The following is a 17,680-nucleotide window of genomic DNA, read 5'->3' as shown; positions in this document are numbered from 1 at the left end:
AAATTCACACACCACTGCCTCCTCCAAACCTTCATGAGGAGAACGCCAATGGAAAGTAATCAGACGCTTCTTCTACTCTCCAATAACTACCAAGTGAAAGAACTAAAACAGCTCCAACCTGTGCTGGAAAGGATTTGAGCAAAGAGGTCACACCATACATTTTATGCTGTTCAGTGATGTCGCCATTTTGGTCATACATACAGCATACGGGCATACAGAAAAGCTTTGACCTGTGATAAAAACCTGCTTATTTTGTACCAGGAGATTGCCCTTCCCAAAAATCAAACTCTTGCTTATACATTGAATATAAACACCTGCATAGTTACCCAAGTACAGCAGCTAGGCATCAAATACAGATATAGGTTTACATAACCATTGCTGTGCCACAAAAAAATACTGCACCAATCTCCTATGACTCAATATTTGTATGTGTACATCAATCATACTAATGTGCTGTACACCTCTGTTTGTTTTGCAGGTATGTTTACCTGACTGCAATAGTACATGCTGCTACAAAGCAAACAATACAACAAGAAGGATTACTTGTTATAATTCAATGTCACATATCCATTAGGTGTGAAACTTTGCCAGTTCCCAACACAGTATTTGATAAATTACTTAACTGGTACTTTATTCTTGTACCTTTCATCTGATGGATTACTGCTTCTCTGTGAAATATTAAAATGTCACTCAAGTGTAATTTTAAAAGTTCTGGGGTATACTAACTTCCATAAGGCTTTCTTGACACAAGTTTAATGGGCTTTTTAAAAAACTCTGATATATTAAAATAGAAGATTGAAATTAATTGATAGTTTCAAATTGTAAAAATAAATCAATAATGTAATAATGCATTTTTGAATGTTTTAAAAACAGTTATGGGAACTCAAAGTCCAACGTACGAGCAAATCTTTATTAAAATTGAAATGGAGAGGAAGTGTGGCTTAGTGGTTTCAGTACACTGCTGGGAGCCAATACAATTCCTGTATTCCAATCTAGGCTTTGCTACAACTCACAGTGTCTCAGATTCTCCATCTGCAAACCAGGATTAGCAATAGCTCCTGCATCACATGAGTGTTGAGAAGATTAGCTAGAGGGTGGAAAGAAGTTTCAATCCCTAAAGCATTATACAAATCCAAAGTGAAAGTACGAAACTTCAGCAAGAATCTCCGTGTAATCTTACAACAAGTTCGGATCAGCTCAAAACCTATTTCACTCTAATATTTCCCATTAACGCAGCAACAGTTAAAGGTCAGTTGCTACATCCATTAAAACATTTTTCATGGGTTTGTAACTCTACTAGTTTCAATTTAAGATACAGTGGATGGAAACCTATGTGCAAGCAGTCATCAGAAATGTAATTTCCACCCCCCATAAACAATGGTTTTAATAGGTTTTATAGTTTCAAGACACAGGAAAGTAAAAACAAAGTTGGAGGTAGTTTACATGCATTTTGACATGCTCTATTTTGAAAACAGTTTGATTTTAAAAATCATTTTCTGAGCACTAACATAATCACAAATTTGTTTAGGATGTTAATTTTTTTAAAGTGTAAGTATCTATTTTATACAGCAACCAAAGGAACAATTACATGCAATAAAAATCTTCTAATCCATTCATCTAATAGCAGAGAAGAGTGAATCACTAAAGTCCCAATTCAGCAAGACGCTTAAAAAAAGTACCTAACCATAAGCATGTGATTATTCACAGGGAAATCAGGCTCCATTAATTTCACAAGGACTACTAACGTGCTTAAATACCTTGCTGAACAGGGGTCCAATCCATTTTAATTTTATATTCATACCACCAAAGCTGCTTAGAGGAGTTGCTGACCTGCATTTACTGCATCAGAGACTGAAATCTCCATTTTGATGCACTGGTTCTGCAGCAGGCATCGCAGGTCAGAAAACTTTGCATACGCAACCCCACTGGCATAATAAAAATGAACGAACAACAATATAACAGGGAATTACCAATTTGACAATCTGATACAGAGAAAATGCAGTGCTGCGTATGAAGCTTCTTGTATCATTCTCCCTCTCTCAGGTTCAGCATATGGAAGATGAACACTAATTTACTCTGATAATATATTTATCATAGACAGCAGATAGTTGCTCAATATACTGAGCACAGAAGCCATGCAAGATTTAACAGTACAGAAATCTTGGCCCCTTCAGGGTACTTCACAGTGACTTTATGCATCTCAATCTTCCATAAGCAAAGCAAGCGTAGAGAGAACGCAAGCAAATCCATTCAATGAGTGATTGCAGACACAAGGAAGCCTGCCATATTGTGTACTTTGAGAGTTATGCCAGGCATGGACATTTCATTTTTGCATCTTGAAGATGACCATATTGACCCAAATTAAAGTGAACAATCAATGTCATTTTGATGGCTTCAGCCCTTCATGATGCAGCTGCCAACCCTCTTTGGAATTGCTCCCCTTGGCAGTCCTTTGGAACACAACTGAAACCTAGCAACATTCAAGGTGTGCTATAGGCCGGTTTACAGGTCCAGGTGGGCTATTATTATTCCCTCCAACCCCAACATTTTTTTTTGCTGAAAGTGATTTTTTTTTCATTTTTGGACAAAAATTTCTGCAAATTAAAAAAAAAGTGTATATGGCAGTTGAAAACTTGTTTTGGGTTTTCATTTTTTCAAGAAACACCAAAATTATATTTAACTAAACCTCATTTTTTCACAAAAAAGTACGCAAAATTTTTCATTGAAAAAATTGCAAATATCTCTACCCATTTCTTTTGTTTAGCATGTCACTTGTTTTGCTTTTCCCTTTTAGGGTTTGCATTTTCTTCTCGTTTCCATTAATTGATACCAAAATGGCTAAGGCTTGATCCTTCAGTGCAGCCAGTATGTTGGCAGTACAGCTCATCCTTAAACTGAGAGTAGGTGCACAATTTCTCCCAGATCTACAAAAACCATCCAGTGCAAATATGCACACTCTGCAAAAGTTAACTAACACAGTGCTTACTACAGTACCATGATGAATCCCACTGTTTTCAAAGGGATAACTACACTCTGTATAAGTGTTTGCAGAATCAGACCCATAATGCGCAGGGGAGGCCAGCTAGGAATCCTGAAGGTATGTTTGAAACAGCTCCTCTAGAGAGATCACCAATAGCAAGGGCCCATGGAAGCTCTGAGGGGGGAATACAGTCTCTGGAAACACATTCGTTTGACTGAATGATCAAAGAGGAGTACAAAATATAGCTAAAATCAGAGTGGTTCAACAATCAGTAGCCAGTGTGGTCTACCTGATTAAAATCAGGCCTAAGAATCTGGAATTCTAGAAGCTTGCTGCTGATTTCCTGTGTGACCTAAGAAGTCACTAAAATACTTTAATAGTCATCGAGCCAGACTGAGAGCCAGAGAGAGAGACCCATGCTCAAATTTTTCTCTCCATCAGGCAGGGGGGGGATTAAATCTGGGTCTCCCACATTTCAGGTGAGTGCTGTAATCGCTGCACTAAAAGTTATAAGGAAGCTGCTGCCACCATCTCATAAAGTGTTTAGTTTTATGCTTATTTTATTAGCCAGTAGGAACTCCAATAAAGAATCAGGTCCCCACTGTGATAGGTGGCTGTACAGACAAGTAACAAAAGAAAGCTGTCCCAGCCCAAGGGAGCTCACAAAATTTCAGATGGGATGCAACAAGCAGCTGACACAGACAAATGGGGCAAGGGTGGGTAAAAAGGATCAGATAACAATAAAGCAAACAGAGTCTAAAAGAGAAGCAGACAGACATTCTATGTATATATTTGTATATACGCTTCCAAAAGCAGAAACAAAATAATTGGAGCTTCCATATTCAGCCCTAAATACTGGGGGAAACCCAAACAGGATTTTTTTTTCAATGCACTTTTTGTTTGATGTTTTTTCTTCCCCTGTTGCCAAACACAGACTAATATTTTAAACAGGTAATCAAGAATCATTCTTCAAGTTTTCACTTTTGATAAGTGCATATAAAAACCCATGTGTCTAACCTGGCAGCCCTATTTCCCCTCCAATCCCACTGTTTTGTCAGCTTTGCTGAATCCTCAGTGCATGAGGCAATGTGATGAAACAGAAACTAGCAGAATGTACATTAAAGATGCTCAGACCCTGGGACAGATCCCAGCAAGAGAACTACAAGAAAAAGGACTCCTGTCTGGAAGCGAGCTGAAGATGATCAAGGAAGACACAGCAATGCTTCTACAGATTTGGCATACATGCTAAAATATGTGACAGAAGAGCTACAAGATAAAATGCTGTAAAATAAGGGGATGCTTCAAAAATAGAGCACAAGAGAGATGACTTGCTCTTTGGCAATCCTGAAAGCAAAATCTTGCCTTAGAAAGACTTTTGGTGAAGTGATCATAAGGTGGCCTTTTGGTCAGACAAGGCCATTGAAGACACTAGAAAACACAAGGACTCAGGAGAGACGTGTTCAAAGGAAGGGTGCACTTTTTGTTTGTTTTTTAAATGCCGTATGTTTGATCATTCAGCAGAAACATTTCCATGATTCAGCAGTCTCTTCTTCTGCTGATTCATGCCTTTCTGTTTCTCAGTATGATTAATGTAATGTTTAACTTACTGGCATTCAAAGTTTGGTTAATAGTCAGCAACTGATGATAAAAACCACAAGAGCTAGCATCCTGCCTAGAGGCTTGTTCACATAGTGACCCCAATTTTAGCCCAGATTATTTTGAGTGTAAAGTTTCCATTTCAAGGACTGCATTGGTATATTATAGGGGACTAAATTCATCCCAGGGGAAACTCCTCCCTAAGCCAACAGGGTTTTATTTAACAGTAGGGAAAGCAATGAGAAATCACAGACACAACAGAGCTGTCTGCAGAGTCAGAAACACAACACTGAATTGGTCCATCACATAATCAGTACATATAACACCTTACAGAAGAATATATATATATATAAATGTATCCATTGGCACTTTTCCACACATCCTTATTTCTGCATAGACTATCTCCTTTCATTTTTTTTTATTTCAAAGGATTCACCCAAATAAGGGAGAAAAACAAATTATTACCAGTGATTGTAGTGGGCTCTGTGTGCTTAGTTTTTTGTTTTGAGAGTGTTAGTCCGGTTATTGTTGTTTTTTAAGGCCACAATTTTCAAAAATGTTTTGTGATTATGTGCACCTCAATTCTGGGGTACCTAATCTGGGTAAATTCTAAGTGGTCTCTGAAAATCAGGTACCTTAATTGTGTATGAAGTTAGGCATCCAAAAACAGATGTCCAAAATCAGAGCCTGTTTTAATCAGGATGGCCAGTCATTCATTTACCAGCAAGGCTCTAATCAGCAGAAATCTTAGCTCCATCATGCTACTCAGAGATTTGTGAGAAGCAGACTCTGAAAAAATAATGAGTGTGCACGGAGCAGGTAAGGCTGTCAATAATGCAATATAAAATACAATGGTTATATCCAATATGGAAGTCTCTCTCTCTCTCTCTCTCACTCTCTCTCACACACACACACGCGTCACATGGAAGTCAACAGCAAAACTGATATTGACTTCAGTGGAACCAGGATTTTACCCATACATTTTACACTTACTCCAGCTATATAGTTTGTCTGTACCTTCCATGTTTGTTAGCCCTCTCCTTTGTGTGTAGGAACTAGTGCTGAGGAATTTACCAGACTCCTTCTGAGGCACCCAGCATGATAGACAGTGACATAGCTGAATAGTTAGCCTCTTTTTAAAAAAAATCAAGTTGTTTAAAACCACTTAGGTTATGCTCACATATGTTTAGAACAATTTTTTTAAATGAACTCCTTATCCTAGCAATTTTTTAAAATAATGTTTCTGGTCATGTAAGGGGTCAGTTGGCCCCTTACTAAAACTCTGAGGGTTTGTTTGGTTCATGTCACCTCATGTCAGGATGGGCGGGGCCAAGAAGTCAGGATCCTGCGACTGACAGGGCCTCTGGGAAATAGCCAACACCCCAAGCCAGTCTGATTGGCCTGGCTGCCTGGTCCATCAGGGGAGGGGGGCGGGCACGGCTCAGGTCCCAGCCCCAAGTGCACTGCGGGAAGAGAGCCCGTGAGAGCAGCTCCAGCAGTTGGGGTGACGAGCTGCGGCTGAGAGCCAGGGGGAGAATTGAAGCATGAGAGGCTGGGGGCACACAGTGACCAGTGTGATGGAGCCGGCGCATGGGACAGTCAGTGCAAAGAGGGGGAACCCACCATGAAGAAGTGACAGACCCACCCAGCAAGGCCGTGAGTTGGGGAGTGAACAGCTGCCCCGCATATTGGGGGGTGAGCTGGAGAATCAGAGACGCTGTAAGGGTACGAGAGTTGCAGAGAGACCCCAGCTAAGGAGAGTGAGTGGGGCAGGGAGGGGGCCGGGCTATGGGAGCCCAGGAACCCACCCTCACAGTGCCTTGAGACCCACTGTGCAGGAGCTGTAACAAGCACCAGCCTGAGGAACTCTCAAACAGCCCTGGAGCCAGGGGGAAGTGGGGAGTCTTGTGAGGTAACTGGTGCCTGTTCTGCGGAGGCCTGTTGGGCAGAGCATTATCCTCACCACACACCCCTTCTGGAACGATCAAACCAAAGAGCCAAGCTTCACCACTGCACAAAAGAGACCGTTGCTGTTTAAAGTATTTTTCGTACGCTTATATTTTTAGTATGTCTTTCCATTCAAGTGTAGCAAGTGGTGTAAGGATCATTTTAATATATTTTAAAACAACTTTTGACTGCTTAGTATATTTCGAAACCTGCTGACAGGTTTTCTCCCATTTTTAGGCTTTCCTGGAGAAAGATAAATCTGTTTAATTTGATTTGGTGTTTTGTGTGTGCTCCTTTTAACAGTCTAGTTAAAGACTACACAGTCTACTACACAGGTAGGGGTAAGTTAATTATTGTGAATCTATCTAATAACCAGGTAGTGGCTCTCCACCTCACAGATGGATCTGACAGGGTTAAGAAGAGCAATTGGAGAGGAAGTACTGTGATGAGAGGGTGAGGCAATTTGGAAGCTCTTTCACCATAGCTTCCAATGTTCAGGCTCTGTCCTGGGGTCTCACAAGCAGCTGTGTTGTCCCTCAAGAGGGAGGGTGGGTAATGGCAATTGGGTTGCAGCCTTAAACCCAGTCCAGAGTATTCTGAGGATCCAGTAGGCAAGGCCCTGCTGGGATAGCCTAGCTAGCTAGAAGGAAGGAAGCCCCTGGAGTTTATACTGTTTCACTTCTTTCCTCAGGCAGGGAACCAAACCCAGCCTGTTTCTCAGGGTAACACTGGGGTCAGTGAGAGATGGATTGCTTCTCATCCCACTGAGATAACTTAGGGTGGGATAGGGTCCCATTTTACAATAGCACTACCCAAATACTGTTACAATCATCACTGGAAGATAAGTGCAGTGACCTAAATATTTACCCCTTATTTATAGTCTGAATTTATCTAGCTTCAATTTCCAGCCATTGGATTATGTTACATCTTTTTCAGCTAGATTGAAAAGCCAATTACCAAGTATTTGGACTCCATGTAGATACTTGTAGACTCTAATCAAGCCATCTCTTAACCTTCTCTTTGTTAAACTAAATAGACTGAGCTCCTTGAATCTCTCTCTATGAGGCAGGTTTTCTAATCCTTTAATCATTCTCATGGATCTTCTCTGAAAGCTTTCCAATTTATCAATTTCCTTCCTTGAACTGCTGGCACCACAACTGGACACAGTATTCCAGCAGCCATAAAGGTATCCCAAATGCAGAGGTAAAATAACCTCTCTACTCCTACTCGAGATTCCCCTGTTTAGGCACCCAAGGACTGCAATAGCCCCTTTTGGCCACAGCGTCACACTGAGAGCTCATGTTCAGTTTATTATCCACCACAACACCCCACATCTTTTTCAGAGTGACTGCTTCCCTTTATCAACCAAACTCGTAATCTCATTAAAAAATCACGTTAGTTTGATAGGGCAAGTTAGGCAAGTGTTCAGAACACAACAGTAGGCTTACTCAGCAAGACAGGCTCCTGAAATTACTTCAGAGCTCTGTTCTGTTCATATCATTGCCTTCCCATTGAATAAGCTGATTTAATTCAAGGTTTCAGTAGTCCCTCTCCTCAAAGTCTTCCATTGGGTTGGACCAATTTACCATCAAGACCACTACTCTGCCTAACTGCAACCTTCCATAAGAGCGGTGTTCCAGTAGAACATTGGAACAATAGATGCTCAATAACAAAACTTATGAGTGTAAGAAAATGAGTTTTCACAGGTAACGTGGAATGTGCTTTCAGAAGAGAAAACAGGGTGTCTGTGAATCTGAGCATTTTCAGAGTAAAATGTAAAAACTAAGTTACAAGATCCTGGAGGCAAGGACTATCTTCCTCTTATTTAGCCACTAGCAAAATGAGGCCCTCGGCCACCACTGTCATATAAAGAATAAATAATGAAACCTACTTCTTAGACTGAGCCCTCCTTTGGCAACCCTACCAATATCATGTATTTAAGAAATAGCCCCTCTAGAATGAGGGGAGGACAGATATACGTATATAGAGTTCGCTTTATTATTTAAGGTGCTGAGACATCAGGGGATGGGCTCAGTATAAGAAACTAGATAGATGGACAGACCTAGAGCTAGATAAGGGTTTTGTGAGTGTGGTTGTTACATGTACCATAGCAGGGTTGGGTTTTTTTGTTTGTTTTTTTGGGGGGGGGGTTTTTTTTGGGGGGGGGGGAGTGCTAATCAACTCTCAATTTTAAAAAAGCACATTAAAAATAGCTGATTCAACTTTTCTCATGTCTGAATGCAGCACAGCTGCTGTGTGATATTATCAGCAGCTGGAAATCTTTGGTACTGCACTGTTACTTAAGAATTTCAAATAGAAAATGAAAAATCACTAGATTGATGATCCATTAAGTTTTGACCCATAATATGACTAATTTCTGCTATTGAAATAAATTGTTTCTCTTGTAAAAACATTTCATGCAAAGATAATACTAAATTTAAACAGACAAGCAACACATTTCTCAAAGAAAAAGTAATTTAGCAAGGATATATATTTATACTACTGTCCTGGCTGTCCCCAAAGAAAAACAAGCCCATACCTATACTGGAATTTACTAAGAGGGGTATTTACGCTTGTTTAAGATGCTCACATCCCTTCATTTAACCAGTATAAAATACTCAGGGTAAAGGGGTAATCTTCTTGTTCCCTCTAATTGTAGAAGTGTTGTAAATTTTCAGGGATAGATTGCTGTTGGGCCAATCCCTGTTACAATCCTTTATAATTTAGAATAATCAATTATATAAGTAGGATGAATAAATTATTATTTGATTTTAAAACTATGTTGTAACATTCAACCCTAATTTAAAACCAATATACTCTTAACAAGGGAGACACCAGATATACGGTTTCTTGTAATTTTCCTCCCTTCCTCTCCCTCCGCTCAAGAAGCACACCTAGCACTAATACAGTGTTAAGACTGAGAAAGCCTTAGTACCCACAAGTCAGGAAATGCAGAGTTAAATTTGGAAGCTCAGTACTCTGATGAAAGATTGCTACTGCTACAACCAGGAACTGCCTAGCAGGTCTCTGAAATCTAAGATTCTCTCACGTTATACTACCAGCATTGATTGTGAGCTGAAATCACACACACGACACAGAAAGGCCCAAACCCTGAATTGACTAGTCCCAAAGCACATGAAAGACACTTTGGAGGATATCTCTGGTTTTTAGGTAGTTCTCCCAGGCATTTCAATGCACCAGAGAGAAGTTCTATCAACCATAAACATTTTTTAACATACAACTATACAAAGTCATGTATTATCCTTCACATATTTGCTTCAGTTAGACTAAACAAGTGTGCTGCATTTCTACAAGGTGTCTGGATCTTAATAAGCAGAGTTTCTATGTAATCAAGTACACATAGTAGTCGTAACACATTTATGACTGAATAACAGTCAAAAGCTAAAATTTGTGTAGATTATCAACGAATGAATCACGAGTGTCATGGGAAAGCAATAATTGCATAGCTTCTCTGTTTTTTGTATATGAATATGTGTAGAGTATCTCATGCATAAATGCTTTCATGATCCGTGTAATCATGCCTATAATGCCTATTTCTCAGCTATCTGTGCTGCCTTCTGTAGTTATATGTCATCAAAGGTTTTAGCAATACAAGGAGACTAGATACCCAGTAATAGAAGGAAATAGAATATTACACAACAAAAGAAAAGGAGCATGCACTGTTCATAGACTCCCAATGCCACTGTAATAATAAATAATGTTACATTATTCTAGACAAGGTTTTTATTGCATGCCCTGTATAGATATGATGGGAAAATTGACCTCATTGGCAGATTTATTTATCGTATGTTTTAGAGACAGAGACAATTACTGGAACTCTGGAAATACGAATTAATGTGGCTCAGTATGTCCAGCTTCCCCATCCTCAGTGTCTCTTCACAAAACAGTGTCCTCTTTTCAAAATCCATACATAGAAATAGTTATTGCTTTGAAAAAATAAGCATTTGCTAAGGGATACCAAGCTGTTCGTAATGTCACTGCCTATAGGGGAAAACTGTGGTATTAGATATGAGATGGTTATAAGATATAAGGTGGTTACTGATGCCAAATTCTGACTTCTTAAAGGTAACCACCAGGCAATGATTGCCCCTAAAACCTCTTTCCATTTTCACATAGCAGAACTAAGTAATATTAACTCAATATTGGCAACACTTTCCAATGCTAAGCTGAAGGACTATGTAAAATTTCATTTTCTATGGAAACTATCAAGAATGAGTGCCAAATGTGAATGAGTGTGCCAAATTTTCACAGAAGGCTGATGGGGCACAAGCAGATTTTAACATCTCCTTCTCTCTGCTTCTTTATTTGTTCATCCAGAAGAGAACATTCTCAGTCTGCTAATCAATGCTTCAGTTAGGAATCACCGGGTGATTTTATGGTTCATTTTTTACTGGAGTTCAGGCTAGTAGATGGTAATGGTCTCTCCTTCTGGCCTTAACAAAAAAAAAAAACCCAAAAACCCTGCTGTGAATTACAAGACAACATTAATCACCCTGCAAGAGGAGATATTGGCTCCTCTCACATCTTGTTGCTCAGTAGTTTGTGCTGCTACCAGAAGGCTCCATTGGTGAATGATGGTAAATTTACAGTAACAGCATTTGGAATATAAACATCATGCAGGGATCCATCTAGTTCAGTATCCTGTCTCTGACGGTGGCCATTACCAGATGGAATAACCTGCTCATGGGGATATTTCTTCCCAACCATCATCAGCTAGTAGTTGGAGTATTTCTCTCTCTCTCTCACACACACACATCCCTGAATACGTAACATTATGCATCATTGAACCAAGTATGGAGCACCCCACTTAACTTTTTTGCTGTGTTGAAAACAGATAATTTATTCTTACTCTTTGTTTTCTCCCACTTAGCCAGATTCTGATCCACGTCAGATTTTTCCATTTTACCCCAGGACTATTTAGTTTTCTTAATAGCTTCCTCATGGAGGGACTTTGTCAAAGGCTTTTAGAAGTAAAAAAAAAAAATTATGTCAAATGGTGGTTCTTTATCGACTGCCGGTGTTTTACTGACATAGTCAAAAAAAGGTAGTGAATTAGAGAAATGATTTTCCTTTACTAAGTAAAATGGCATTGCATACTTTCAATGTATACATTTACCACATTAAAATGCATATTGTTCGCTTGCACCAAAATTTATCACCTTCCCAAATTTTCAATCATCTGCAAAATCTGAGTGATGATTTTTGTTTTCTTTCAGATTTTGTTTTCTTCCAGATCATAAAAAAAAATGTTTAATAGTGTAGTGCCAAGAACCAATCCCTGTGGGACCTCACTAGAAACACACCAGTTCGATGAGGATTCCCATTCAAAATTAGATTTTGAGACCTATCTTTTAGCTAGCTTTTAATCCATTTAATGTCTCCCATGTTAATTTTATATCATTCTAGTTTTTTAATCAAAATGTTGTGCAGTACCAAGTCAAATGCCTTCTGTAAGTCTAAGAATATTACATCAACACTATTAGCTTTATCAACCAAACTTGTAATCTCTTCAAAGAAAGATATCAAGTTAGTTTGAGAGGGTCTATTTTCCATAAACCTATGTTGATTGGCATTAATTATATTAACCTCCTTTAATTTTTTTTATTGAGTCCTGTATCAGCCTCTCCATTATCTTGCCATTGATCGATGTCACACTGATAGGCCTATAATTACCCAGATCATCCCTTTACCCTTTTTAAATACTGGCACAACATTAGCTTTCTTCCAGTCTTCTGGAACTTTCCTGGTACTCCAAGACTTATTGAAAAATCAACATTAATTGTGGATGCAAGTTATCTGGGGCTGCCAGTTTAAAAATGTCTAACTTTAGTAGCTGCTGTTTAACATCCTCCTGAGATACTAGTGGAATGGAAAGTGATATGAATTCCCAAATACAGAACAGAAATATTTATTGAACATACATCTTCTCTGCATTATTACTGAAAATTCTACATTTCCATCTAGTAATGGACTAACAACATTCTTTTTGTTCCCAATAAACTTAAAAAAACAAAAACAACAACAGAAAAACCCCAAACCCTTTTTATTGACCAAAACTCTGCTGGCCATAGATTTCTTCTTGTGTCCCTTTGCTTCCCTTAAGAATTTTCTGCATTTCTTAGCTTCTGATTTAAATTAAAGCATTCCTTTTCACTAGAAGAAGAGCCAGTAGCGCTTGGAAAACTTACTCTGGCTTAGTAACACTACTGCAGAGGTGGCCAACCTGAGCCTGAGAAGGAGCCAGAATTTACCAATGTACATTGCCAAAGAGCCACAGTAATACGGCAGCAGGCCCTCAAACCCCCCACCCTGCTCCCAGTGCCTCCCACCCACTGGCAACACCAGCGATCAGCGCTTCCCCCTCCCTCCCCGCACCTCCCGATCAGCTGTTCCGTGACATGCAGGAGGCTCGGGGGGGAGGGGCAGGAGCGAGGGCATAGCAGGGGAGGGGGCAGGAAGGGGTCAAGTGAGGGCAGGGCCCGTGGCAGAGCCAGAGGTTAAGCAGTGAGCAACCCCTGGCACATTGGAAAGTTGGCGCCTGTAGCTCTAGCCCCAGAGTCGGTGCCTATACAATGATCACCTCCTAGCGACTGACACAGAAGGACAAGGGTGCTCAGCATCTCATGGGAAGCACTTTTTTCCTAAACAATTACTTCTTTCAGTTGATGTAATTTTATCGAGACTGTTTAGATTCCCATTATTTCTCTCTAAATACGGTTTTTAAAAATATCCTCTCCCTAATAAATTATATACAAGAATTGAACTTAGAACCATTTTTTTTAATTCTAATTATGCTCTTTATATTTCTCATTGTATTTTTATTGTGAACTATCACCACTGCAAACATGACTTTACTGCTGCTAAAAAAAAGGAACTAAGCCTTCTTTAAAAAGAGATCAAATGAGGTTGTTTTCCAAATCAAAGGACAGTGTGGTAAGTGAGTCCCTCAAAGACACCTACAGTTTTTAACCTGCACCCTGTAACTAGTGTCAATTTAAAAGGTACCCATGAAGGAACCAGTAGCAATTTCTCTGATTAGTTATTAAATTGCTGTACATTGCATCTCTTATTCATATGTAATGCAGCTAATCTTCAGAAATGATCCACATTAGGAATGATTCCCCATCCTACTAGCTTTTTACAACAGTTACAAACAGTATTACCATCTAAACATTGGTCAAAAAATCAAGCCTTCCCAGGATACATCTACACAGCAGAGAAAAATCTGTGCCTGGCCAGTGCAAGCGGCCTTGGGCTCCTGGGTCTTGGGCTATGGGGCTATTTCATTGCTGTGTAGACTTCTGGGCTTGCACTGGAGCTCGGGTTCTAGGACCATGCGAGGTGGGAGGATCCAAGTCCTCGGGCTCCAGTCCAAGCCTGGAATTCTACATAGCAATGAAATAGCCCCGCAACCCAAGCCCCAGCTGCGGGTGTCTAGGTGCTATGTAGACATAACCCCAGTGTGTTTACATACTCTCCCTCCTCGTCTCACTATCTCCACAATGCTCGCTTTACACAGAGGAAACAAAAGTAAAGAGATTATTATTTGAATGAGGAAGGGTGAGATGGTCAAAGGAAACTGATTGTCCGGAAAGGGTATGATACAAAGGAACACAAAGGATTAATAAAATCATAGGAGGAAGTAACCATATCAATCTATTTCCATTGTATGTAGGCACAGAACATTACCTTTCCCTAGAATGTTTTGCTAACAAGCATTAATATGACTACAGGTAAATACTAGTGAGGACTCCTTGCTAAACACAACAAAGAGAAAAAGGTGTGTTCAGACAATAAGAATGTGTGATAGATGATGTTTAAAAAATACAATTCAAAAATAAAAAGATCTATTTGTGCAAAGCTTGAAATGGGTTATTTTATCTTCATATAATGGTGTTGAAAATATGCAAGTGCACTATTATATTGTGCATGCATACAACTGTATAAAAGTAAAGTACATATACTGGAGTGATCTTTTAAGTGTGACCAGTATGGTACCTTTTAAAAAATACAGTAAAAACACACAGCATTATTGTCCCCTTTGCATATTCTATATCTTACATAGCTTACAAAACTAGTTGCTAATATGAGATAGTTTTTCTTTCAACTTTTTTCCATTTTAGAAAAAACACATTAAGGAATACAATTTCTGCTTAACTGAAACAATGTTTTTTGTGTGTGTTGTTTTTTTTAAATTCTCAATAGTTTTCTGCAAAATAAGGGCACTAACTAGTGATATTGCTTTTTAATATTTTTCATGTTGGCTTATTTTGTATGTAACATTCATATGAATTTGGTACAGGATACATGAGAAGAATTAATAATATATTTGTAGAATAGTGTGTATTATTGGTCAATTAAAAAAAAAACCAAAAGAAAAAATCTTAGTCCTTCAATATAGGATTAGTTTAAAGCTAAAATAGAGCTTGTTTACATATATAAAAATCACTTGCAGCAAACAGTGCATCACTTTTCTGGATCATGAGGAAGATAAAATGTAGCCCCACTGTCAGAAGACCCAGTGCCTTATTGGTCTCCTGTTCTGTGAAAAACATATTAAAACCATTTCCATTAGAGAATTGATTTATTCTCCAAACAGAGCACGTCTTCGTTCAATGTGTTTTAAGGACAGTTAGACTATACTGCAAGCTTTACCCTATAACTACTAGAGTATTTCAGTTTAATATTAGACCCTAGTTTTCCTTTTGAGTTAAGTAAAAAAAAATCCACTATTTTAGAAAATGACAGTGTTGGTGTAATACAAGAGCTTTTGAATGAGATTCAAATGTCTGATTCAGACATGAACATGCATACATCAGTGGACAAAGCATTAACATTTTTTAATATTAAACAACCATATGAATGTCACTGAATTTCATTTTGCAGTGCTTTGTTTTCTTGGGAGCAATTATAACTAAGAATAATTACACTCAAGTAACTACAAATTCTGGACACTAGTATATTTTAAGCTTCAAGTAAAACTACTTTACCATTTGAAAAATTAAATCAGTACAAAAATGAAAGCTAAAGTCAGTTACTTCATACATACTTAACAAATTTCAAATAGATCTTGCAGGCGGGGAGGTCGGAGAAAAATTAGTCAGACCTTCCATATTTATTTTTAATCATTAAATATTTTCCCTATTAAAAAAACATATGATTATTTAGCTTGACAAAGCAAATTAAAACAAACTCTCCAAAGAAGCATGCACAATACAATACTTGTGAAGCCACGGGGTGGCTAAAATAGATTATACTTCTAAACATAACTACAATGTAATAGGAAGTTTAGAGAAGTTGTATTTATAAAGACAAAGCAGTATGAAAAGGAAGCTCTTCCCAGAGAACCCCAAGGATTACAAAGACCACATAGAAGCAGGATTCAAATGACAGACATTATAAACTGACACACTGCCCCGCATAAAATCTTCCAGAAGGCATCATTAAACAATAATCAAGACCCAGCGTGAAAAGTTGCCAACAATAGCAAATCCTATTTTTTGTTGTTTGAGAGTCTTCTAACCCATTTAGACTTACAAGAATAGGCTCACCTGTACTGGGTTGCACCAGCCATGGGGACAGGTGCACTCTGACCACCACTCCCCTGTGGTCCCCTTTGTCTTAGCCAGAGTTTTATGGGGGCTCTTCCGCACACTGTCCCACAAAGTAATACACTTACTCCTGTTTTGGGTCAGACTCACAGGTCCTGAAGAGGGCACAGTCTGAGAATTATAATAGAGCCCCTGGGGGTTCTGTTGCCAACCACAGGCGCAGTGGGCATCCCTCATCAATGAAGGCAAACTTCTGCCAGCATCCATCCCATCAGACCCCCTGCAGCAGCTGTGTTGCTTAGTAAGGTATGCATTCATGTTGTACTGATGTCTAGTGTTTCCCTTGGCCAGCTTTGATAAAAGCTTTTCTCTTCTTAGCAGATGTAAAGTCCTTTTTTTGTGGACCCTTCAGTATCTTTGACAGCTGCTATAAGCAGTGCATCGTGGGAGCACAGAGAGCAGAGCTGCACAGCATTATCTGCTGGCTGGTAGCTCTTTGTCAATAGATGACTCAACTCACAGAGCAACTTGACAGCATCCCTGCTTCAGGCAGAAGCAATCAATGCTCCACACAGCTGGGATACAAGGCTGTACACTGTGTTACAAACCCATTTCTGGATGACAAACCATAGTGGAAAAATACTCTTGCAATTTTCATGCTAATTTAGCACTTTCCTAGCCTATGCTGGCAACACACAGGCATGTTCTGAAGCAGATATACATGTAAGCTTTACCAGCAGGATGCTTTCCTCTGGAAACAGTAAAAATAAGAGTAAATAACCAAAGTCTATTGAAAAATATACCTTTCCAAAGAATGAAGAAAAAAAAAACAGACATAAGACTATTTTTCCTAAAAAGATCACATCAACAAAATTCCAGCAGTAGAGGACATAGATAATGAGTTCAGGAAGAATATTGTCTACACTAAATGTTGAACTATAAGATACCATTCTATATTGTGTATACACATATAAGAAAACTACACCTGAGATTAAAACACAAAATTGACTTGAAGCTTTTAGGAAAGATTTATCAAATGGGCATCCTTAGCAGCACATGTATCTGGAAAAGGTCTCCGTAATCATAATTAAATGTTGGGGATGAGGGAGGAGTAGGGAAAATTATTTCCTTCATTGCTTGTGAATGCCTTTTGTGTCAATAAGGCATTATTATAAATGAATTCTTGAGTTTTGCTTACTGAAATGGTTTCATCACTTCACATTATGTTGTACCCTGCTCTGTAAGTATTTTGAACCTAACCATCTTCTCTGAGGGATAGCTCAGTGGTTTGAGCATTGGCCTGTTAAACCTAGGGTTGTGAGTTCAATCCTTAAGGGGGCCACTTAGGAATCTGGGGCAAAAATTGGTCCTGCTAGTCAAGGCAGGGGGCTGGACTCAATGACCTTTCAAGGTACCTTCCAGTTCTAGGAGATTGGTATATCTCCAATTATTACCTTTTTTATTACCTTTCTCACATATGGCAGTGTAAATCAGGAAAAACTCCACTGAAGTCAGAGGAATTAAGTCAGAGGAGATTTGGGGTAAAATTTTCAAAAGAATTCTACATTAGTCTCTCACTATAAGA

General features: G+C 38.9%; 1 protein-coding gene across 11 annotated transcripts in view; it reads right to left on the bottom strand.

Moving 5' to 3' along the window:
- DLG2 (discs large MAGUK scaffold protein 2) overlaps positions 1-17,680 on the bottom strand; it is a 1,465,131-nt gene that overhangs the window by 566,819 nt on the left and 880,632 nt on the right. For 4 of the 11 annotated variants that reach the window (XM_045020573.1, XM_045020565.1, XM_045020581.1 and 1 more), the window contains exon 1: positions 16,096-16,568. The exons of the other annotated variants lie outside the window; for them this stretch is intronic. In XM_045020573.1, the coding sequence (XP_044876508.1) occupies positions 16,096-16,413 (318 nt within the window). In that variant the 5' untranslated portion in view covers positions 16,414-16,568. Of the gene's footprint in view, positions 1-16,095; positions 16,569-17,680 lie in introns of those variants that run through there. 11 annotated transcript variants of the gene reach the window in all.

Source organism: Mauremys mutica, chromosome 1 (assembly GCF_020497125.1).
Source record: "Mauremys mutica isolate MM-2020 ecotype Southern chromosome 1, ASM2049712v1, whole genome shotgun sequence".
Classification (NCBI taxonomy): Eukaryota; Metazoa; Chordata; order Testudines; family Geoemydidae; genus Mauremys; species Mauremys mutica.
This window is presented reverse-complemented; position numbering and strand designations above follow the sequence as displayed.